Raw genomic sequence first — 25221 nt, forward strand, 5'->3', positions numbered from 1 at the left:
GCTAACTGATCCGCAATTGCTTGTCCTTTGATTGACTTCTGAGACACATATTCAAGATCATATTGCATTAGCAGAACTTGCCATTTGGCGATGCATCCATAAAGGAATGGTTGTTTTAAGATATACTTGAGAGGATTAAGCTTGGAAAGGATCTTGATTTCACAAGCTAGTAAATAATGTCTTAACTTCTGACACATCCAAACCAATGCTAGACAAGTTTTTTCGATTGGAGAGTACTTCTTTTCTTGCTGGACAAAAGTCTTGCTAATGTAATAGATTTGCCCCTATCGTCTAAAGGTTCAGGACATCTCTCTTTCAAGGAGGCAGCAGGGATTCAACTTCCTCTGGGGGTAGTAGGGTACGACGAAAAAAAAAGTTGACCATGAATTATCAATAAACTGACAATTGATTCTTCCTGGGTCGATGCCCAAGCGATTAATGGGGACAGATTGTAAATTCATTCACCAGGTCATGTACTTCTCATCCTATTCAGAGATTTGTCTCTTATGCGAAACTTAGTAAGGATTACAAATGCTTTATTACATCCTTGTCTAAGTCTGTGATTCCCAGGTGTGTGGAAGATGCTAGAGAGGATCCTAAATGGCTACATGCCATGACAGAGGAGATGGATGCCTTGGCGAAGAATGATACTTGGGAAGTAGTTGATATTCCCAAGGGGACTCATTTAGTTGGTTCCAAGTGGGTGTTCAATGTGAAATACAAACCGGATGGTACCGTGGAGAGGTATAAGGCTCGTCTTGTTGCAAAGGGGTTCAGCCAAAAATATGATATTGATTACCTTGAAACCTTTGCCCCTGTTGCTAAACTGAAAACTGTGAGGGTCATCTTAGCTCTTGCCGTGCAAAAGAAGTGGAGCATGGATCAGCTGGATGTCAAGAATGCCTTCTTGAACGGCTATCTACAAGAAGAGGTCTACATGAGCATGCCTCCTGGATATGTTCAAAGCGGAAAATGTTGTCATCTCAAGAAAGCCTTGTATGGATTAAAGCAGTCTCCTAGAGCATGGTTTGAAAGGCTGAGGATAGTGATGAAGACTAATGGATACAAACAGGGAAATGGTGATCACACCTTATTCATTAAGTAGAGAAATGGCCTGGTGAGTCTTCTTCTTGTGTATGTTGATGATATGATAGTCACAGGTGACGGTGAAGAAGAAAAAAGGAAGATGAAGGAAAGGTTAGCTGCCGAATTTGATCTTAAAGATCTGGGTAAACTAAGGTACTTTCTGGGGATCGAGATTGCTCACTCAGAGACATGGCTTGTTATGAGCCAAAGGAAATACACACTGGATCTTTTAAAGGATACTGGCAAACTTGGATGTAGGCCCTTTCTAACTCCAATGGAGTCCGGTACAAAGATAAGCATCAAAACTGGCAACATCCTAGATGAGGAAGGAAAATGGCAGTATCAGAGGCTGGTTGGTAAGCTCATCTATCTTACTCTTACTCGCCCTGATATTACTTATGCTGTGAATGTGTTGAGTCTGTTTATGCATGCTCCTACTGATTGTCACTGGAAGAGTGCAGAAAGAGTGTTGGGGTACCTAAAGAATGACCCAGGGAAAGGATTACTCTATACTCAGCAAAACCAACTTAATATTGAAGGATACTCTGACGCAGATTGGGCATGATGCACTGATACTAGGAGGTCTACCACAGGGTACTGCATCTTTCTGGGGGGTAACCTGATTGTATGGAGAAGTAAAAGGCAGAAAGTTGCTCTAGATCCAGTGCTGAGGCTGAATACAGGCCTGTGGCTATGGGAGTTACAGAAATGTTATGGTTAAAGATTCTCCTAGCTGATATTGGTGTTGAAACGGAAGAAAAGATGAAGATGTACTGTGACAACAAGTCTGCGATTAACCTTGCAAACAATCCCGTCCTGCATGACAAAACTAAACATGTGGAGATTGATTGCCATTTCATACGGGAACGCATAGATTCTAAAGAGTTGATCCTGCCGTATATGAAGTTTGAAGATCAAATTGCCGATGTTTTAACCAAAGCCTTATGTACATCTCAATTCGAGAAAAATGTGAGCAAGCTTGGCATGTTTGACATGTATGCCAAGCTTGAGGGGGAGTGTTAGAATATCTTGTATAGGGAACCGGGTCTGGATATGGACCCGGTCCCATGGGCGCGGGTACCGAGGGTGGCTCGGTACCCTAGGCGGGTCTCCCACTTATATAATCCCACTTATTGTGTAATGGTTGATCAAGGGGAAATAACATTCTCTCTCCTAGGGTTGCGGTTTTGCCCCTAGGTTAGAGCTTCTCCGTGGTTTTTCACCTCTTACTGAGGTTTTCCACATATATCGTGTGTTTCTTCTCCGTTCTCTTCTTGTGTTGCTTGTTTCTACAGTTTAGAAACAATATGATTTTTCCTTTTCGTTCTTCTTCAATGATGACAGTGTTGACGTGAGAGAAAGTGAGAGAGAAGAAAACACGTCCAACTTATTATTCATCACTTACCCTAGCCCTTACTTAAGGGAGAATTAGGGTAAAGAACAAAATTACAATGTAAACCAAAAAGTTATTGAGAATAATTAAAGAATAGTCAAGTTTTTTAATATTCCAAAAAACTACCTCAACATCAACACTCCCCCTCAAGTTGGAGCATAGATATCTACCATGCTCAGCTTGTTACAACACTTTGAAAATTCACTAATTGCAAGAGCTTTAGTAAAGATATCAACAGTTTGTTCTTTAGAGATCACGTGAGTTGTAGAAACCACTCCTCCTTGAACTAAATCACGAATGTAATGACAGTCTACTTCAGTGTGTTTAGTTCTTTCGTGAAAGACTGGGCTATTTGCAATATAGGTGGCTGCCCTGTTATCACAAAACATTGTCATAGGTAGTTGAACTGGAATGTCAAGACTTTCAAGCATGGATTTAACCCATGTTAATTCTGCTGCCGTTTGGGCCATGACCCTATATTCTGACTCAGCACTAGACCGTGAGACCACATTCTATTTCTTGCTCCTCCAAGATATAAGATTCCTTTCTACAAAAACACAAAATCCAATAGTAGATTTTTTATCTTCAACAGATCCTGCATAGTCTACATCACTATAGACTTGGACATCTAAGGGTTTCCCTTTCTTTAATAGTAGTCCTTCACCAGGAGAGGACTTTAAGTATTTGAGTATCATCAATGCAGCTTCCCAATGAATCTTCCTTGGTTTCTCCATAAATTGACTTAGTTTTCCCACTGTAAAACTAATATCCGGTCTTGTAACTGTCACATAAAGAAGCTTTCCAATTAAGGATCTATGCATCTTGGATTCTACAAGTTCTGACTGCTCATCATGTAGGTGCAATCGTGGATTCATGGGAATGGTGGCAGGTTTTGCCGCCAACATTCCAGTTTCTTGCAATAAGTCTAAAATGTACTTTCTTTGAGAGAGAACTATTCCTTCCTTACCACGAGCCACTTCTATTCCAAAAAAATACCTCAAGTGTCCAAGATCTTTTGTGACAAAGTGCTTTTGAAGAAATTCTTTGGTCTCAGATATACCTTGTTTATAGTTGCCGGTCAATATAATATCATCAACATTTACTGCCAAGATAACCGTACCCAACTTTCCCTTCTTAACAAACACTGAATGATCAAGAGGTGACCTCTTGAATCCACTCTGTGAGACAATATAGACAATTTATGAAACCACGCACGGGGACTTTGTTTCAATCCATATATGGCCTTCCGTAATTTGCACACCTTCCCACACTCTTCCTGAACCTCGAAGCCAGGTGGTTGTTGCATATAAACTGTCTCCTCAAGATCGCCATACAAGAATGCATTTTTGACATCTAATTGATGCATTTGCCAGTCATAGTGAACTACAAGACAAATCAAGAGGCGAATGATACCTAGCCGAGCCATGGTGAGAATGTGTCAAAGAAATCAATACCATATAGTATATCCTTTTGCGGCCAGCCAAGCTTTATAGCGTTCAAGGGTGCCATCTGCATGGTATTTGACAGTGAATACCCATTTGGATCCAACAATATCACAACCGGAAGGAGGAGCAACAAGGTCCCACGTGTGGCGTTCCTGTAAATTATGTATTTCCTCTTCCATAGCCTGGCGCCAGTTGGGGTCTAGTAATGCTTGCTGATGACATGTTGAAGTAGTATGAGTAGACAGAGCATGAATGAATTGTCGCACCTTGTCACTTACATATTCAGACGTCACAAACTGTGAAATGGGATGAATGGTGCACTGACGTTTACCCTTCCGCAAGGCAATAGGAAGATCCTGCGAGTCAGAGAATACCAGAGGTGAGGAATCAGGTACACTTACCTCAGGAGAGGATGATGGAGGAGAGCCATGTGAGAGATCCTGTCGGCGAGAGTAGAACTTGGAAGGGACATCAGCGGGAAAGGTGGGATTGGCAAAGGGTATTGAGGGAGACTTTCAGGGCAAGAGGTAGATGGTTGTGGGAAATATGGACGAGACTCAAAGAATGTGACGTCCGCACTGACATACTCTTTTTGGGTGAGAAGGTCAAAGCATTTATAGCCTCGTTGGTTCTTGGGATAACCAATGAAGATACATTTTCGAGCTTGAGTAACAAGTTTATCTCGCTTTGGTCCAAGGATATGAACAAAACATGTGCATCCGAACACACGAGGTGGAGTTTGAAACAATGGACGATTCAGGTAAAGCATTTGAATTGGAATTTTGTTAAGTATAGATGAGGATGGTAGGCGATTAATGAGGTAACAAGCAGTTAGGATCGCACCCCCCGAAAAGTAAGATGGTACATGGCTTTGTATCATATGAGTACGAGAAATTTCCAACAAATGTCGATGTTTTCTCTCTGCAACACCATTCTGTTGCGAGGTATGTGGACAGGTGAATTGAGGAACAATTTCATGTTTTGAGTAAAATTGTAAAAGATTGGACGATTTGAATTCAAGAGCATTGTCAGTGCGAACAGACTTAACAGAATTTCCAAATTGAGTTTTTATTTCAATAATAAGATTTTGAAGAATACATATAGCTACAGTACGTTCCTTTAAAAGGAAAACCCAACTGACACGAGAGAAATCATCAACTACGACCAGATAATACCAAAATTTAAACCGGCTAGCAGTACGGCTAGGCCCCCACACATCAACATGAAGTAAATCAAACAAACTATGACTCGAAGGACTTAGACTCGAAGGAAAACTACTCCTAGTGTGTTTCCCAAGTTGACAGGCTTCACACTGGAGTGACTCTGACATGGAAAGCTGAGGAAACAAGCAACAAAGTTTTAAGACTGATGGATGCCCAAGTCTGAGATGCCATTGAAGACTGGTAGGTTTGGAAGGAATTGATGTAGCAGCTGTGTCCATGGCCTCAGACAGGAAATAGACTCCTCGTTCATGGCCTCCACCAATCATCATCCCAGTTTGCAAGTCCTGAAACCAACACGAACCAGGATAAAAAATGACTTTACAGTTCAAATCATGAGTCAACCCTTTAACTGAGAGAAGATGAGTGGTAAAGTTAGGAGCAAACAACACGTTATTCACAGTTAAACAATCAGAAATTTTCACACTGCCCCAGCTGATAATAAGTGAAAATCTCCCATTTGCAAGCTTCACCTGTCTAGGTTGAGGAAAATGGTGAAGCACAGTGAATAGGTTTGGTCGACTGCAAAAGTGCTTGGAGGCTCCAGAATCAATAATCCATGACATACCTGGATCTTGGTTCTGCATAGTGGTGGAAAAAGCAAAATCACTCACACCTGTAGATGCCAAGGAGGAAGATTAAGTTTTCTGAGCCAGAAATTGTTCATACTCTGATTTACTCATACTAACAGTGACCTTTTTTGCATTTGATTCTGTATGGTCATCTTCAACATGTGAAGCTTTTGGGATATGAGACGAACTCTTGATCTGTGATGACTCAGATCCTCAAATCATTGGGCGATCATGTTTATTCCAACATCTATCTTCTAAATGACAAAGTCTTCCACAGAACGTGCATTGAAATCTACCACGTCCACCTCCTAAACTACGACCTCCTCTCCTTCTATTGAAGGCCTGTCCTCAGCTTCTTGAGATGGCTAAGGACCACCCACGACCTCCTGGGTCAGCTAATGCTGAAGAGGGTGCATGAGTTGAGGATGGAGATAGAGTCACCGCCAGACGACTTAGCCTGTCATAGGCCTCAGCAAGGTGTGGAATTTCAGCCCTATTCAACATTTGGGCTTTGGCCACTGCAAAATTAGGAGACAACCCAGCTAAAAATTTCGCCACCATGTGCTGCTCAAAGTGGGTTTTGTAGCATGATTGACACGGGGGACGTAGGGTTTTGAGCCTCTCATAGGCTGATTTGACTGTCGCAAAGTATTGGGCTAGATCTGAGTCACCTTGTTGGAGTTTGAGAAGTTCTTCTTGAACCTGCAAGACTTTGCTCATATTTTTATCGTGAGAGTAAGTTTGCTTCAGAAATTCTCACATATGCTTGGCAGGTATAATACGCAATCGTAAGAGTGATGTGTGCATGCACGCTATGTAAGAATCTTCACAAAGTACTCGTCTCTCCGTATGCAAAACAGATATATTGAGAGGAGAGGATGAAAGAAGACGATGGAGGAAAGGGAGCAGCCGGCTTAACACTGCCCTGCGTTCCTTAATCTTTAATTAAAAGAATAACCCTAATAGGTTACAACAGATTTGTACATAAAATTATAAAATATTACAAGAGAGCCACCGCCTAAATTAGGCGTGTGGATATAAGGAGAATGGATCGGGTCTGAACAGACCCGATCCCCATACGCTAACAGCTCCCCTCAAGTTGTGCATGAGATTTGATCATGCACAACTTGTTCTTCAAATCCCAAAAATGCTGCCCTGTGAGACCTTTGGTAAAAAGATCAGCTATCTGTTCATTGGTGGATATATAAGTAGGCAAGATCTCGGCTTCTTCAACCTTCTACGAATGAAATGTTGATCAATCTCTATATGTTTGGTGCGATTATGCAAAATGGGATTGAAAGCAATTTTTATCGCACTTTGATTGTCACATAGTAATGATGACCGAACAATAGGAAGATTGAGCTCCCTAAGTAAATGACGTAACCATGACGCTTCAGCCGTCCCTGCAGCCATTGCTCTATACTCTGCCTCAGTGCTAGATCGTGCAACAGCACGCTGCTTTTTACTGCTCCAACAAATGAGATTAGAATCAAGAAAGAGACAGAAACCTGAAACTGATCGTTGGTCATCGGGATCGCCTGCCCAGTCGGCATCAGTATATGTATATATGCTATGTCCAAGAGAAACATTAGAACATTTGGTGTAGACTAGTCCATCTCCAAGAGTAGCTTTGAGATACCGTAGGATCCGCTTAGCAGCATCCATATGTCCTTCAGTGGGTGCATGCATGAACTGAGAAATCTGATTTACAGCATATACTATGTCTGGGAGAGTAAAGGTAATATATTGTAACATACCAACAATGCTGCGATAGAATGTGGGATTGGAATATGCAGCAGTTCCATCAGATGCAGTCAATTTAGTATTCAGAACACTGGGGGTAGTGATGGGTTTGCAATTAGTCATACCTGCCCTGTCCAAAACATCAAGGGTATACTTGTGTTGTGTAAGAGTCAAACTATCATTTGTCCTGTCAAGTTCAACACCCAAAAAATATCGTAATTCTCCCAGATCCTTCATCTTGAATTCTTGCTTCAACATACCTTTAACATAAGATATATGTGAAGAAGAATTCCCAGTTATAACAATATCATCAACATAGATAAGTAACCAGGTGGTAGCTTCTCCAGTGCGATAGATAAACAAAGAGTGATCGAGAGAGCTTCGGAGAAAACCAACTTGTTGTATGTGATGAGAAAAACGATCAAACCATGACCTAGAAGCTTGCTTCAACCCATATAGAAACTTGTGTAATTTGCAAACCCATTTTTGAGAATCATGAGTAGTGTAGCCGGGAGGTTGCTCCATGTATACCTCTTCCTTAAGAATTCCATGAAGAAAAGCATTTTTGACATCTAACTGATAGAGAGGCCATCCATACGAGACTGCAAGAGAAATAATCACACGGATTGTTCCCATCTTGATGACTGGACTGAATGTTTGATCATAATTTTCTCCACATTGTTGAGTGAAACCGCGCGCCACAAGTCGTGCTTTATACCGATCAATGCTACCATCTGGTTTATATTTCAGTTTATAAACCCATTTGGATCCCACAACATTCTTATCAGCTGGACGAGGGACAATCTGCCAAGTCTGACATTCATGCAAGGCTGCCATTTCCTCATTCATAGCTTCAACCCAACATTTTTCCTTACTCGCATTGTGATAAGATGTTGGTTCCACCTTTTTGCTGACTCCTGTCATAAACAGCTGAAAATCCAAAGAAAAACTGTTATAGCTCACCCATCTATCAATAGGATGTCGCACGCGTTGTGATTGGCGTGGAACTGCAGTAGGAACTGATCGCCTAGAATACGCCAGGCCTGAGAACCGATTATGCATAGGTGGCTCACTGGGCTGAGAAGATGAAGGCATGCTGTCCAAGGAAGTAGTGCTGCTCAAGGAACTACTTACAGATGTCTCGGGCTCATTAACAACTTGCTCATTGTGCTCAGTCAACATTGCTGCCCCTTGTCTTAAGATTTCAGCATGAAGCCAAGTATCATAAACTTCATTTTTGTCCTTGAGTGTCACAGAAGTAGCCTTGGGATCCTGTAACCTGTTCTCATCAAAGACAACATGCCGTGAAATATGTACACGCCCAGTTTTAGGGTTGTAACACCTATAACCCTTGTAATTTTCTGCATACCCTATAAATCTACATAAAACAGCACGATCTTGAAATTTGTTTCGCAAGGAAACATCAACATGCACATAGCACACACATCCAAAAACACACAACTCCTCATAACGTGGCTGCTCTTGGTGTAAAAGAAAAAATGGTGATTTTCCATCAAGCAAAGCCAATGGCTATCGATTTATAACATGTACAGCCGTATGGAAAGCCTCGGTCCACAATGTCATAGGTAAGTCTGTTTCATGCATCATGCTAAGTGCACTTTCAACAATATGCTTATGTTTCCTTTCAGCAATTCCGTTTTGCTGAGGTGTATGCGGACATGAAATTTGTCTAGTGATCCCATTATCTAGTAAGTACTCAGTAAATTCATTAGAAATAAATTCACCACCACCATCATATTGAAAATGCACAATATTACTGGAGTATTTATTTTGAACCAAGGCATGAAATTGAGTGAATAAGCGAAAAACTTCTGATTTGTGTTTCATGAAATGGATCCAAGTATATCGGGAATATGAATCAACAAAAATGACATAGTATCTACTCCCAGAAGAAGAAGGAACTGGAGCAGGCCCCCAAACATCAGAATATATGGTGTCAAAAACCTTTGGAGCTCTTTTATTTATTAATTGAAAAGGAAGGGCATGGCAGATATGACAACTCGAGCACATGCTGGACTCACTGACAGAACTCAGACTGGACTTATCTAAGAGCCCGTCTGCAACAAGATTTTGAACAAAAGATTGACTACAATGAGCTAACCGACCATGCCAAATGGATGGTTTATTATACTCTGTGACATTGACTTCACTATGACTTGGAAAACATGAATCGGAAAGGTGAGATTTTGACATCTGTGGAGCTCCTTCAAGGACATACATATCTCCTTTGCGAGTGCCCTCAGCGAATGTCTTCTTGGTTCGAGCATCCTTGACATAAACAGAAGAGGGTGTGAATTCAACAGAGGATTGAGTATCATCAATAAGCTAGGACACTGAAATAATATTTTTCTTGACACTTGGAACAACAAGAACATTCTTTAATGGAATCGAAGAAGAGCCCATAGAAATTTGTACATTTTCAATTTGTGATATTGTGTGATGGGAACCATCTCCCGTGACAACTGAGCCTTTATCTAAATAAGGGAGAGCTCTAGAGAGATTACCTGCGTCACTAGTAACATGAGCTGCTGCTCCAGAGTCCACATACCATTCTCCTTGCTCGTTTTGTTTCAAATGAAGCTTAGACAGGGCTGTCATGAGGAGTTGTTGTACGTCTGCTGAAACATTAGATCCAGATGAGGATGAAGCTGACCCTGCTGCTGCCTTGTTCTCACGTCTAATCTGATTATTTTTGTTCTGCGGGTTGTGCCAACATTCTGACTTTACATGCCCCCTCTTGTTGCAATAGAAACAAGTCGGAACCCTTCTAGATGTGGCAGAAGTAGTGTTCATGCCCTGTGGTGTTGGGAGAATCCCTCTTCCCATTCCTGCCTGAGGAATCCAAGTACGAGTGCGATTCCCTTGCAATGCATGTGTCCCTGTGATCAGTACATTGTGACTGTTGGAAGGAATCAAATTCTGTCGCTGAACACGACTAGCTTCGTGTTGGAATAATTTAGCCTTGAGATCTTCGAAAGATGGAAGAATAGGTAGGACTTCCAAGGTTGTGCAAAAAATATCAAAATCTGTTCCCAGTCCACTCAAGGCTTGTTGCACTTTGTCCTTGTCGCTGACGGGATGTCCAATGGCAGCAAGTTGATCACTTACACTTTTAATTTCATTCAAATATTCCAAAACAGTACGCGTCCCACGCTTGATGTCCTGAAATTGCCTTCTTAACTGCAGAAAACGTGCTTCGGATACTTGAGAATACGTGGTGGCAAGGGTAGACCACAACTCTAGGGCTGTTAAATCATCATCAATACCTCCTAATACTTCCTCTGACAAAGTAGAAGTAATATAGGCAACAAGGGACTGGTCGTGAGCCAGCCAAGCTTCATACTCAGGATTATTTTCAGTAATGGTTTCATATTCAAATATGATTTCACTCATAGCCGCAGCCCCAGCAGCTTGATCTCCCACTACAGTCTTCTTCACTTCACGGTCAATATACATAGGAGGTGCTGGAGTGGTCCAATCGATATGCCCGTAGAGTCTGACTTTTAATAAAAGGGACTATTTGACGTTTCCAAGTCAAATAGTTACTATGATTCAGCTTTTGAGAAATAAGTTGGGAGAGAAAGCTAGAAGATAGAAGAGAGGGAGTTGGCTGATCCATAATTGATTTAGGGCAACGACAGAAATTAGGGCAAAACGATGAGAAAATTAGGGCACAACGATTAGGGCAAATCAATGAGGGCAAATCACGCAAGATTTAGGGCAGAAACTGAAAAGAGGGATGACCACGCCAGAAAAGAAAGAATTTAGGGCAGATTAGGGCTAATCACATCAAACTGAAATCACTCACCGGAGGACGATGCAACCTGGCTCTAATACCATGTAAGAATCTTCACAAAGTACTCGTCTCTCCGTATGCAAAACAGATATATTGAGAGGAGAGGATGAAAGAAGACGATGGAGGAAAGGGAGCAGCCGGCTTAACACTGCCCTGCGTTCCTTAATCTTTAATTAAAAGAATAACCCTAATAGGTTACAACAGATTTGTACATAAAATTATAAAATATTACAAGAGAGCCACCGCCTAGTAACTTTAGGCGTGTGGATATAAGGAGAATGGATCAGGTCTGAACAGACCCGATCCCCATACGCTAACACGCTATTCATAACCTATGACATAACAGTATTGTTATCTTCCTCCCATGTAAAATATTTTCCTGTCTTAGTTAGGGGTTCTTCCTCCTCAATAACATGTTTCTTTCTGTGCCCCTTAACAGACATCATAAATACGCGAGACCAGATTTCATAGTTTGAGCCGTCTAACTTCACGGTAGAACCAAATGAAAGAAGATTTCCAGAGACTTTATATTCTCTCTGCGTATCAACAATAGTATCTCTCTGCTCCATAGTGAAGATCAAACAAAAATCTCTGCACACTTTGTAGACTGCTGGATAAAAAATGAACGTGCAGGAAAAAAAATCCAGTCACAGATTTTAACATCTAGATGCTGTTAACATGCATTCAAAGCAGGTAGCAGTCACACCTCCTTCACGACCCTGAACAGCAGAAAACTTTGTCGATAATTACTGCTGAGAAACAAACTTACAGACGAAGACTGCCACTGCTTTTTTTGTTCCCAACCTCAACTCTCAAACAGCAAGTCCACATCTTGCTGTTCCACAATCAGCAACATCAACAAGCCATCTCCACGATCAGCAGCAGCAACAAGCAATCTCTGATCAGCAACAGCGACAGGATCCCAGCAGCCACACCATGTCAGTGACAGGCAATCTTTGATCAGCAACAACGACAAGATCCCAGCAGCCACACCATGTTCCACTAGTGGATCTGATCACGCGTTCCACATAGGCGTGATCAGATTCCACCCACCAGTGAGCAGTAGAGAGAAGAAGAAGAAGAAGAAGGAAATGAGAAAGGAAAGGGTTAGACAAGAGAGGAGGAAGAAGAAATCTAACAGTCACCAGAGAGGAGATCACTGGAAATCTGCCAGTCGCCGGCAGCCTGAAGTGATCACGCCGCTGGCTCTGATTCCATGTTGTCGTGAGAGAAAGAGAGAGAGAAGAAAACACGTCCAACTTATTATTCATCACTTACCCTAACCCTTACTTAAGGGAGAATTAGGGTAAAGAACAAAATTACAATGTAAACCAAAAAGCTATTGAAAATAATTAAAGAACTGTCAAGTGCTTTAATATTCCAAAAAACTACCTCAACGTCAAAAGACAGGTTCAACAAGCATCATGAAAAGAGGCAATAAACCCAACGCTGTGTGCATGCTGAAGCCCACTGCATTTATTTTAAACTAAGAAAGTTCTTTCTTCTTTGTGTTTGGAAATGGAGAGAATTTGACAAGATAAAGGGAAAAGGTCACTGAGGAGAGGATAATTGGTAAACCCTCAATATGAGTTGTAAAACTATGCAATATTAGAATCAAACCGGCGTAAAATTGTTCTGTTTTAGCATCAAAAGTGTATTGCACATGGTTAAATCATCAGAAAAGATGAGACAGAGCACAAAAAGAATTATTCCAACCAAAAGAAAGTACCTGCCTAGCTGAAGTAGTGTATATCCTCCAAGCCAATCTTTAGTATTCATGCATTCAGGGAGAACAGAGACCACCTTCCAAGAAGTGTTGATCTCAATTCATCAGGACCCCACCTCATTGTTCACCAGAAGTCAATTCATCAGGACCTCCTCTAGCAATTCACCTTTTGGAAGTTGAATGCTATTTATCACGAGAATGATAAAAGCATTTATACTTTATAGTTTATACACCTTACTGTGCAGTAACTTTTCAAAGAATCTGATTGGAAGAGAGAAACATAGAAAACCAAATAGAAGAATTCAGCATCCGTAACAAGCCAAGCGATGGATGAAAGATTGACTGGAGAAGATCAGTAAGAGAACATCAAGAAGGGCCCAGTAAAGGCATACTTGATACCACTTATTGTTGAGGAATATCATGTAGTCCAATAGTGTAATACCTAATATGAGAAATACTATAAAGTATAAACAACACATTATTGGATATTCTGAAGCTTCGACTCAACCACCGATAAATGCATCAGTGACAAAAAGCTAGAGCCAGTACCATAGATGGTAGGTGATGCATATAAGTTGAGGCCTCCAATTACCAAGGGTGGCCCTGGTAACAAAATGGTCGAGCACCTGACTCTGTGAGAACTAGTATTAGGGATGGTTCCTGGTAATAAACTTTTAATTGTCTTTGTCGTTGGAGCCTAGTCCTCCATAGTTGGAAGCAGTTGAAATTTTATCTTTTCCTGCATGGTTTTTTCTAGAATTTTTAATCCATGATTGTTCATGGTTGACGTGAGTATGCAACCACCTGAAATCAAGTGTGATACAGTACTATCCCTAATTTTGAAGTCTTTTTCTATATACACCCAATGGAACATCGGTGAAGCTACCCTTGAGAGAGGGAGATTTGAAGAACTGGCAACAAAATTCCATGTACTTCGAGGCAAAAAAAAGAAAATCTCAAATAAGGAGGCCTTGTTTTGGTACCACTTAAATAAGTGCACCAGATATTCCCAGGAAGGCCAAATAAAGGGAATCAGCTCTCAACAAATAATGCCTCACAAAGCCTGCAATGGCTTTTCGCATGCCAGTCTCTCAGTTTAGTGCTTAGCCTTCCTAATTGCTATGTTCCTTGTCAAGGCTTATATGAGTTTAAGGTTCATAATGTTACTTTGAGCTATGTGGATGCAATCTTTATCCTATACTTTGTTAACTAGAAACTTAATTTTTAATGTCAATTGATTACAGGTTGAGTATTATGGAAGTCCAGTGAGTTTGAAGAGCATTGCACAGATCAGTACTCCAGACAGTAGTTCTCTCCTTGTCCAGCCATATGACAAATCGAGGTAACAGGTGATATTAGTCTGTGAGATATATATTTCCAAGAATTTTGGTTTGCCCTCATCTTCTTTCTAGGAAATAAGATGCATATTCTGATTCTTTTATGCCTTCTTGTAAGTGCAGCTTAAAGGTCATCGAGAAAGCCATAGTGAGTTCAGATCTTGATCTTACTCCTAATAATGATGGGGAGGTGATTCGATTAACTATCCCACCATTAACATCCGAAAGAAGGAAGGTTAGATTTTATTTGAGAAGCTATTTTCTTCTGTTCATGAAGTTAAGGCTTTTCAATTTGAAGCATTTGCAGACATCTGAATTTACACGTTCTGTGGCCATTCAAACTAACCTGATACTGGTGAAATTTAAATCCAAAGTAAATATGGATACTATAAATATGGTTTAATAATTCTTTCCTGTTCAAATGAAAAAGATTCTGGAAAGACCTATGAAGCTTCCAACCCTCCTAGGCAACTCATGCGCTATCCATACCACATTGAAAGTGACATCAAGATATCCTTCAATCCCATCGACAGTTGAACAAAGTATATCAGGATAGACCACTGGGTTATTAAGCAAAAGGTTGATAAGGGGATTGAGTATATCTCTTTAAATAGAAAATCAAGTGGCTGATCTATTTATGTAGGGCCTTACAAAAAACGGATTTACTGTCAAGGGACAAGTTGTACATGGTTCGAGACCATGCACAACATGGGTGAGGGCCGTGAGGCTGATAAGGAGCCATGATGCATTGGAGCTAGATGTAGATCATATCCAGAACTAATGGTGTATAATAGTTGAGTTATATGGATTGCGTTTGTATAGATATTGATGTTATATTAATTTGAATTGCTTGGCATAGTTGTCCATTCAATATTTTGTAAGTTTATCATTTAATGGAAATATATTATGTCATACTCCCATATACCAAGGGATTGTTTACGTTCATTCGCTGGACATCATGGGCATTGTTCCTGTCTTTTTGTGTCTTCTCCTTTCCTTTGCTGACTAAATTTGGTCTCAACTTCTAAATCTGAGAAGAGATGCATTTTTATATAAGACTGTTCCCATGCTGCCATATTTGTGCGTTACATCATTATAGTGTATAGAAAGCCCTATGTTTTGATTTTGGGAGAAATTATGTTTCAGCACTAGAAAGCAATGGTGCCTGAGGCATCACCATATCCTGTCAAGTAAATTCTATTGCTAGTAATGTGGGAATCCAAATTCAACATCAAACTTCCTACTTATTGACTTTCTGGTTGCTGCCGGCTGGATATATTCATGGTTTTCTTCTGTCCTTTGCAAATATGAAAACTGATTGCAAATGCTAGTTCCTTTGATTGCAGGTTGAGAATTGGAAATTTGCTTGCTTTTACTACATAAAGAAACCATTTAGGTTGCTGTTACCCATTAATGAATCCACTAGTTTGTTGTTCTATTTGAATCTGCCTTTTGTGTCCAATAGTCCAGCAAAACATCCTAAGCGCTTCCAATTCTTTGTTGTTAATCAAATAGGAGAAGTACGGTCTGAGGCTGCAAATCTTATTTTCTAACAAGGTCGAGATGAGACAATTTTGGCAAGAGCTTCCTTTTTCTACAAAAACTGCAGTTACATTTGTTATTTTCCAAAGGGTAGTACTGGTGGTGCTTTAGTCTTTTGTGTAAACTTTGATTTTTGTGGAATTTCATCTCCTTCACTTACCTCATGTGTTTATGGCTGTATAGTGATGGGTGAGTGAGTTCAGGTGGCCCATTCTTTGTGGAACTAAAGGGATTTTGTGTGAGCTAAAGTTAGATTTGTTGCTCGAATGCTAGAGAGCAGTTGTGTGCTTGGACTTTAGAGTGGTGTTTTACAATTCTTATCAGAATCTGCCTGATTTGGCCGATCCAAATTGAGTAGGTGGCTGTTCAAGAGTGCTGCATATCATTTCCAAAGTAGTTTTAAATATTTTTAAGAGTTTTCTATTTTTAATTAATTTTTTCATTTTTTTCCTTTTTCTTTCACAAAAGGATTGTTTAATACTTTTTGCCAACACACAACCCTTCAGTGGGATCAATGAATTGGCTCATCAACTGAATTTGCAGCTTGCTGATTTGATTCTAAAACCAATTTTCATAACACTACATGAGACTGACCCAAGTGGCACCTAAATGATTTCATTAGCAAGCATATTGTTATTACTGCGTAATGCATACATGTATGGTTGCTTCCTGAAATTTTATGTCTGAGAAGCAATGGGAACTATACATTGTTCTCAGGAGGATCAACCAGTGAGTTCCCAATAAGTTAGTTTTTGTTTTTCAAATAGCTTGAACATTGAACTTTTATTTTGAAGTTTGATTTTTGTGGAGCTTATTTTATTCTCATTTTACCTCATGGATACAGAGGTGGAAAGTGAACTGGGCAACCCATTTTTGGGACAATGGCAGGGATTTGGATAAAGGTGTAATTAGATCTGTTGGCTACAGAGAAGTAATTAGCATGTTCAGTTCTTTGATTGAATTTTAGGTAGCTATTCTATTTTGTTTCATGTATGAGATTGACCAAATTACCCACAAAAATGAACTCAATAGTGAGTGTCATGCTTTTTAGCATTCAAAGTTGCTACCTGTAAGTTTTGTTTGCAAAGCAATGGAAATCTACAGACTTTGCAGGAGTTTGAACTAGTGAGTTCTAGACAAACCCAGAATTGCTCTTTGATTAACCAGCGTTGTGCTATTTCTTTGCTGAATATGGTTAATGTGTTTCTCCAAAATACCCAATTGTGGCTGATATATGTCTCTGAGTAGCCTTAAGCCTTCTACTTTGGATTCTTTTAAATTTTAAAATACATGACTGAAATTCATCAGTAACTTTAAACTGCATTTAGTAATTGCAGGAACTTTCTAAAGTGGTGGCTAAACAAACTGAGGAAGGCAAGGTATGGACATATGTTATCTCTACATTCTCTTCTTATGTCAAAGTTGGTTGTCTTCATCTAAATGTTATTTACTGATTATTTCCCTTTATGTATGACCATTTCATAGGTTGCATTGAGGAACATAAGGAGAGATGCACTAAAAGCCTATGAAAAACTTGAAAAGGTCCTCCAGTGCTCTCAATTATGATCCAGAAGCTCTGTAGGTTGACTTTGTTTCCTCTGAATCTCTTTTCCGTCTCTTCTCAGGAGAAAAAACTTTCTGAAGACAATGTTAAGGACTTGTCTAATGATTTGCAGGTAAAGCTTGAATCTAGATCCAACACGTCCAAGCACTTATATACCTAGCATTATGAGACCTGACATATCTCATGTAGTTCATATGGCTAGTGAATCTTGACATGCACCTACTTCAGTTCATGAGTTCATGATTAGCTACAGTAAAGGAATTTTGATAGTAGGGGCATTTCTGTTTTTCTACTTTTTCGTTGGACATAAAACCTTTAGTGTCAGTAACCTAAGTTTGAAAGAAGGTGCTTATATATGTATATTGGCAGATATACAATGGATATATGATTTATTGTTTTTTGTTTATCCTTTTCTGTGCATACATACATACACACAAATCACATATATATATGGGCACATACAATGAGTGTGTGTATGCCTGTTAATGTATTTTTTGTTTGTCGTTTTCTGTGTTTTTATTATTCCAGTTTCAGCTTTTTGTAAGGTTACACATGGCCTTTGATGGAATTAATTGGCTGTTGGACAGCTCCCAGAGGCTAAAGGTCTAGCTGTTGTGAGCTGGCCGACAGCTAGGTCAGTTCCTTTTAGCTGTATATATTGGAGAGATTAGTCCCTCTTGTAACCTATGCTTTTTGAGTGTATGAAGTGAGATATGCGAAATGTGAATTGCTTTTTTTGGTTTGTTGTGCTTTGATGGACTTGTTGTGAAGGGTTATTATTGGCTTTGTGAGTTTCTGTGTTCTGGATGTTAAGTCCTCTGTTTTGAAACTGTTTCGGACCTGTTTTGATGTGAAGTTTTATTCCCACTAACTTTTCTTTCATGAACGCTCATAGTAGGCCTATCTTTTGTAAAAGAAAATTAGGTGGTGTGCATGCGTGCGTGCGAGAGAGATTTTCATCGAAGTGCACCCCAATTTTTCTGATAAAATGCCAAATCCACACTGCACCTCCACTTATGAAATAGATGGTGAAGAATGTGATCTTTACCTGTCTTGCTGCAGAAACTGACAGATGAATATATGAAGAAGATAGAGGCTCTCTATAAGCAGAAGGAGAAGGTTCGTTCATTCTTACCAGATGGCTGTTCTTCTCTAGTTAGTAGATTTCTTGCTTTGAAAACAGAATCTTGTTTCTTTTAAATTTTGCTACTTAATTAGCATCTTTGTTCATTTCAGGAGTTATTGAAGGTCTAAGAAATCCTTGTGAACTGTACATGGATTGATGCTCATTTCAGTTTGCACAGTTAATGTTGAATACAGGCTGGTTGTCATCATCACCACCACTATCCTGCTCAATTTTGTTCTTGAATTATGAACTAGGGACGCTGTTATTATGCTTTATATATTTGTGTTTATGCCCTATTTATGTACAGGTCATATTCTGAAGATATTCATCACATCCTTGACTACTTTATTTTATGTCATCTTATCCATCTTTTTTCCTTTTTTTTTTTTAATTTTTCTGTCTGTGGGCCTGTTAGTACAAATGTGTGGGATCAGGTCAAAGCTCACCTTGTAGGTAGCTGTAGATCAGTGGCCTACTGTGGCTGGAAATAGCTGGCTACGTGTATTCCATGTTGGGGTTGGACAATGACCTTCTTGCTCAATGGTCAACTTAATGATCATTCCTTCTTGCATCCAATGTGATTCTGCTTTTTTGTTAGAACAAACTGAAATATAGAAGAATAGTAAATATCAAACTTGAAAAGATGTCTTGGTTAATATAATCAATGTCCTGCATGTATTGGAAGAAGATCATCAACACTTGGGGCTACTAATTTTACAGCTAAAAATTCTTGTGCATATGCTGTATTTGATCAGGCTTATGTATATTTTAGGCATTCTTCATGCCTATATATACTTTCTGGGTGAATAGAAATATGAAGATCTCATATGGTGCCCAAAACGTGATGGCCCAAAGTCAACACCTTTTACAAAATCTATTTCAAGTTCAGCACATCCACATGTTTGGTTCAAGTCATCATGTCGGTTTGTGCTTGTGATGTTTGGATTTGTTGAGAGCTACAGTTATTTTACATGGAAATGAGGTCCCTGTGGTTTATTAAACCATAGGGATAAGTGTCATCCTCAACCACCTCAGAAGTTTTTGTAAAGTTTTGATATTCAAGAAAATATTTGGAAGGAATGTTAGTTCTAATATGTCTATTTCTTAAATTTGAAAGCAAAACGTATGTTTGGATCATATCCATGAACATGAGGTCCAAGGTGGAGTACAGAAGCATCAAAACAGCGAGAACGTCATTCTACATAGAGCCCGAGATCAGTGTGGCGGCAAAGACAACAGAAGTTATGCTCATATACAACAGCAAGGATAATCTGAGGAAAGCATATATGTGGAACTAGAAATGGTTCAGTCTTTAGACTATGAAAAAAGAAGTCTGCTAACGTGCCTTGACGTCTTAAATTTCTCTATGTTTTCTTTGTTCATAACATTCCTATTTTCAAAAACATGTTGCCATTATGGTGATCTTCAGCATATTTTTCGTCTGTCTTTACCGTCTTGCTAATCTTGGTTTCCTTATAGAATGATATTCTTGCTATGTCGGTGCTTCCCTGTGCTTCTCTCTGCTATGCCGACTTTGTGCCCTATGTTAGACCTGATTTATAATGCTGTTTCCTTTTGAAGATAATAGAGTACTTATAAAATTGTAAGTTTTCTATTTGCTTTGATAGAATAATATTTAACATTCAAATTAGTTTTAGTAATTTTCAGAAAAACAGAAAAGAAAAATACAGAGTGAGTACATGTAAGTAAAAGGACTACTGTAGAAAAAGGCAAATACCCGATGTTATTGCGTTAATTTCTTGATAATATCTTTTAAATATCATCATATTTTCCAGTGATATCATTTTTCTAACTTTAGGGGATAAGATTGTGGTATTTTTTAACATACTGTTAATATTTGCAACTAATTTAAACCTCTCAATTTTGTATCCTTGATTACTGGGGCTGTTTGGATGACACTCTAAAATGCTATTTGGTTGGATGACACTAAAACTGGGTCGAAGGATGTTTACGAGCCAGCTGATCACGCTACAACTGGAATTTGCGTGAGCTTGAATCGAGCTTGAATTGATTAGTTCGAGCTTGGCTCGATTCAACTCGAGGAAGAAGCTTGACTCAGCTCAGGTTGAGCTGCCGATCCAAGTTTTAACTTGTAATAATATTGCGGAAGTATATGTTACTTATTCTTTTGTCATGAGCTTAATAGAGTTTAACCAAACCCAGCCTGCCCATCTCTAGCTCAACTTGTTAAAACGGCGGGTTCATTTCTTAGCTTGAATTCAACTAGTTTAGTTTATTGAATGAGTCGAGGTTGAGTTGAGTTTAACTGCACAAGTTCGAGTTGAACCCAAGTTGCTTGACTTGTTGAATATCGCTAACTGGGTCTGAGAAAAACTCAGGTTTGACAAGACCTAGTCTTTCAAAAGGGGCATGAAAACCTTGACCCCTCCCTCCAGGTTAATAAAAAAAAAATAGGTCTTTTGTAATTGTGAACACCTGATTGTCAGAACTCGTTAAAAAACTTGACTTTAGAGATGAAGCTTTTATAAAATTGATTAAATGATGGTGTCTACGAGTGAGAGTCAAAACTTTCCTATGGCTAAGGTCTAGGGCTTTATCAGTACCCGGTATAGAGTCTCCATTGCACATCACTGAGTAAGATAAGTGATGCCTATGCCACTGGAAACAGTGACTGGCTGGTTAATTGTCACTACAGCCATAGGGATGACCAAACACATATAGCTCTACTTGAGTGTTTTCAAAATACAGTCAAACACCGCTTACACGTATATTAGTTAGACATACTTGGCGAGAACTCTTGGTGCCATGTCACAGTGCAATAAACTGTCTACATCAAGTGGTACCAACAATTTGCATGCACAATATAGGCTAAGAACACAAAGAAAGGTGCCACTACATCATGCTGCACAACGCATGAACATGGGTCGAGTAAAAACAAAACTTTCCCTGCAACTGCAAGATGTGGACGCAATGCGCGTCGATCCAACTCATCCAAAGAAATCTCGCTCCAAATGAATTGTGCACACATCACCTCTTTTAGGGGCATTTGACAATAGAAACACTAATGCGCATCGATCCAACTCATCCAAAGAAATCTCGCTTCAAATGAATTGTGCACACATCACCTCTTTTAGGGGCATTTGACAATAAAAACACTAATAAATATGTCTCAAAAATTCGAAAAGATTTATGTAATGACTTGAAGGACATTTTGCAATGCCATGCAGGGCAACGCGTGTCCATTAGCTAACTGCTAGAGCATGGGCCAGTGCAAATGCTGTTATTGGCAATGGCACTGGGCTCAGTGGCACTACTGTGTGCCTCCTTGATGATTTGCCTTGTGCCCCTTAACCTTTTTATCTTATAATATTTCTTAGTGAATCTATTGGCAAAATATTTCTTGCTTCGCTCGCCCTGGATGTTCTTCTTTTCTCCACGTCTTCCCTGTCCTACGTTTAGTTTTTGCAATAGGCAGCATCTCGATTACATTGCAGCAGCGAAAAGTAGTGGGGCTTGTATTCACAAGGTTAGGCCACTCTTTTCTTGCTTTGCATGTCAGATCAATCCTTCGTGAGGTTGATCTTTTCAACCCTTTCTTTTTCTTTATCTAGTTGATTTCCAGACCATATTCGTTTTATGTTCTTGTCTAGGCGATTATTCTATTCTTTTATTAGGATTAGTAGTGTTAAATCATTTGGAACTTCTAATTTCGACTCATACTAGAGTTAAAATATCGGCCTACTATAGGACATTTAGCGTAAGGCTTCTATAAGCCATGTTAGATCTGAGTTCATTCATTTCTTTGCAATGTTCTTTATTTGGTTGTTTAAGAATCCAGTCATTTATGGTTATAGACCTGGGCGGTGGGCCGGGCCACCACCGGGTACCTGGGACCCGGCCCGGTTCGGGCGCGGGTCCAGATATTTGTTTTGGTTTATCAGGCTCGTTGTGCCTGACCCGGCGGCCCGACATCATAACAGGCCAAATCCAAGTTAAGTTAATGGGCCCGTTGGGGCCATTAGGCCCATTAGTGGTCAATAATGGATTCATCATTCAAGAGCGACTTACAACTTTTACAGTGCATTTAGTGATTTAGGGGCGCAACTCATGGCTTTTTTGCTGGACTAACAAGTGTTGGGGGCACTCTTCACCTGCCGTCGTAGCAGGAAAGATCCTTCTCTCTGTCTTTCGCTCTTCCTCTCCTTTTGGGCTTTTGTTCTGATTCTCCTTTGCTGATCGTGGTGAAAGGTTTCGTTGGAACTGTCCCTTCTCCTTTGCTTGCTGGTATGGCCTAGGTTGGCCAGCGTTCCGTCCTTGGGGTTTCTCCTACTGCATTGATTATGAGGCTAATAGGAAGTTGTTGGATGCACTGGCTGATGACCTCAATACAGCCTCAATCTCTGATTACCTCAATACCTGTAGCCTCAATCCAAGATCCACAAGCCGAAACGGGAAGACGACAATGGTAGTTCTGGAATTTCTTTCAATTCTTTAGCATTATGGGCATACACGGTACGGAGTAATCTATAACTGTGTATCATTGTAACTAGATTTGGATCTGTATTGGGATAGACTATCATTTTATTTATTCTTGGGTATGGGATGGTAATATAGCCTTTCCTTGGTTCAGTATTTTTCTTTTTGGGTTTTTGTTTAGCAAACTTTCTTTAGGTTTCTTACGTAGTTGCTGACTATTGTGGACTGACTTGCCGGGAGAGAATGCTGTTGTTCAATGACTCGGATCGGTTGTTGAAGAGGGGAGACGGATGGCCAACTAGCTGATTCCTGTTGACATGGATGCCGATATTAACCAATATATTGACAAAAAGCAATTGACGAAAAGCAATCTTTCTTTTTCTAAAGTCGATATGGACTCGGTCTAACCTGACCCGGCCCAACGGCCAGTTAATAAAACGGACCTGGGTCGAGCCCTAGACGTCCGGCACCTGGCCCAGCCCGATAATAGACTGGCTGGGTAGCAGGCCAACCCTATTCAAATGGGGCTGGATAAGTCGGGCTGGCCTGGGTCAGGCCCGATGATGCTCAGGCCTAATTGGTTAGTATGATGGTGTAAAGTTGGGTTTTTTTTTTTTTTCCTATTTCAATTGTGTTTTGAGGAAAAAACATGTGGAATAGGTATGTTGTTCTTTCTTGTTCTTTATTAGCATGTCTTTGCGTCAGCCTACGTAGTAGCAGGATGACAAGAAAGAAATGGAAAGCGAGAGAGTTTCTCTGCATGCATCGCTGGGAACACCTGACTCCACCACAAACCTTTGTGGAAGGCAAGGGAAGCTGCCGAACGAGGTGTTCCTTCGTCGGCTATGAGGGACCACTCAACCCCAAGGGACCCTGCCATAGGGAATGCATGGGAGGGACCTGGTGCATCGACGGGGGAACCACCGTAGGGGGAGGCATCACCACCGATAGTCTCTGAAACCTGGGCTCAAATGGTGGCTCAGGAAACTCCGGATGAAGAGCACGACAAAACCCCTCTACTGGAAACGATGGTCCATGGTAGACCACGAGTGGTTCTCCAGAAGAAAGACCTGAAAGCCCTTCGCCTGCTCGGCGATCAGATGTTTCATGGGAGGTAATTCCAAAAGACAGCATGGATTTTCCGTACCTCATGATGAGCTTGAAACGGTTGTGGCATGAAGTTCGCAACCCACGCTTCTCCTCCCTTGGCAGGGGAACGTTCCTAATGAGAATGGAGTCTGCAGATGAACTTGCAGTGGTGCTTCTGGAGGGGCCTGGCGATTGAGGGGCAAAACCCTTGTCGTAAGCTGCTGGATTCCAAGAATGTCAATGAACATTGAAGACACCATATGTCTATGGAGTAATTGCTCTATAGAGGCGAAGGGCCTCAATGGGGACCTCCTAGAGGTGGACCCCTTCACAAAGATGATGCTGAAGGTGAGTTTCCCTCGCCTTCGCATCAGTGTTTCACTCCATCTCCTCCCTAAACCTCATGTTGAAATACAAGTGGATTGGACATAGATTCATCTGCAATAGGTTGTCCGTGAGGAGAGACTGAAGTTCTGTGTGATCTGCAAATCCAATTCGCACTTTTGAGAAGTACGGTGTGAACCAGAAGCCCGCCATGGACGTCGATTCCCAGTCCAAGTTAGTGGAGGGCTGGACTGAAGTCAAGATTCTGAAACATATGAGGAATAAGAGGGATATGCAAAGAACGTTGCACCACATGATACCACCCTCCTCCGATGGGGTAAGAGGTGAAAGCCCGGTGCCGATATGCATAATAGAGGCGCCAAGCCCTACCCAAAACCTCTTAGGTTGATGCCTAAAGCTGCATGAGTTCAGGTGAAACATGGAGGAGCCAATTCTAAATTGGACTTAGCCCCATACAGTATTAATAAATGGCACAGTGTGAGGCATTCACCCATTGAAACCTCAAAATCTTGGAAGTCCTCGGGCAACTCAGATTCTGAATTTCAATCTATTGAGGAGAGTGATACTGATGGACCCTCTCATGCGCCAACACTGACAAGAGTGATACTGATGGACCCTCTCATGCGCCAACACTGACAATGGTTCATGACAATCTAGAATCAAATCCCATGGAGGCAGAAAGCAGTTTCATGATCACGGATGTGGACCCTGGTCCTAAAAATGCATCCTACAGATGACCTCTATGCAGTGAAGGGCGG

General features: G+C 40.5%; 1 protein-coding gene across 2 annotated transcripts in view; it reads left to right on the forward strand.

Moving 5' to 3' along the window:
* Window positions 1-18924, forward strand: part of LOC116256523 (ribosome-recycling factor, chloroplastic) — a 46003-nt gene extending 27079 nt beyond the window's left edge. The window contains exons 5-12 of one of the 2 annotated variants that reach the window (XR_007573613.1): window positions 14247-14344; window positions 14463-14574; window positions 17219-17260; window positions 17367-17423; window positions 17507-17557; window positions 17974-18079; window positions 18508-18564; window positions 18682-18924. Coding sequence is in view for 1 of the 2 variants with exons in the window: in XM_031632905.2 (XP_031488765.1) it covers window positions 14247-14344; window positions 14463-14574; window positions 17219-17260; window positions 17367-17423; window positions 17507-17557; window positions 18508-18564; window positions 18682-18699 (435 nt within the window). In the remaining variant the exon portion in view is untranslated. The remainder of the gene's footprint in view (window positions 1-14246; window positions 14345-14462; window positions 14575-17218; window positions 17261-17366; window positions 17424-17506; window positions 17558-17973; window positions 18080-18507; window positions 18565-18681) is intronic. The other variant, XM_031632905.2, reaches the window with a different exon arrangement.
* The last annotated feature ends 6297 nt before the right edge of the window (window positions 18925-25221 follow it).

Source organism: Nymphaea colorata, chromosome 6 (genome assembly GCF_008831285.2).
Source record: "Nymphaea colorata isolate Beijing-Zhang1983 chromosome 6, ASM883128v2, whole genome shotgun sequence".
NCBI lineage: Eukaryota > Viridiplantae > Streptophyta > Magnoliopsida > Nymphaeales > Nymphaeaceae > Nymphaea > Nymphaea colorata.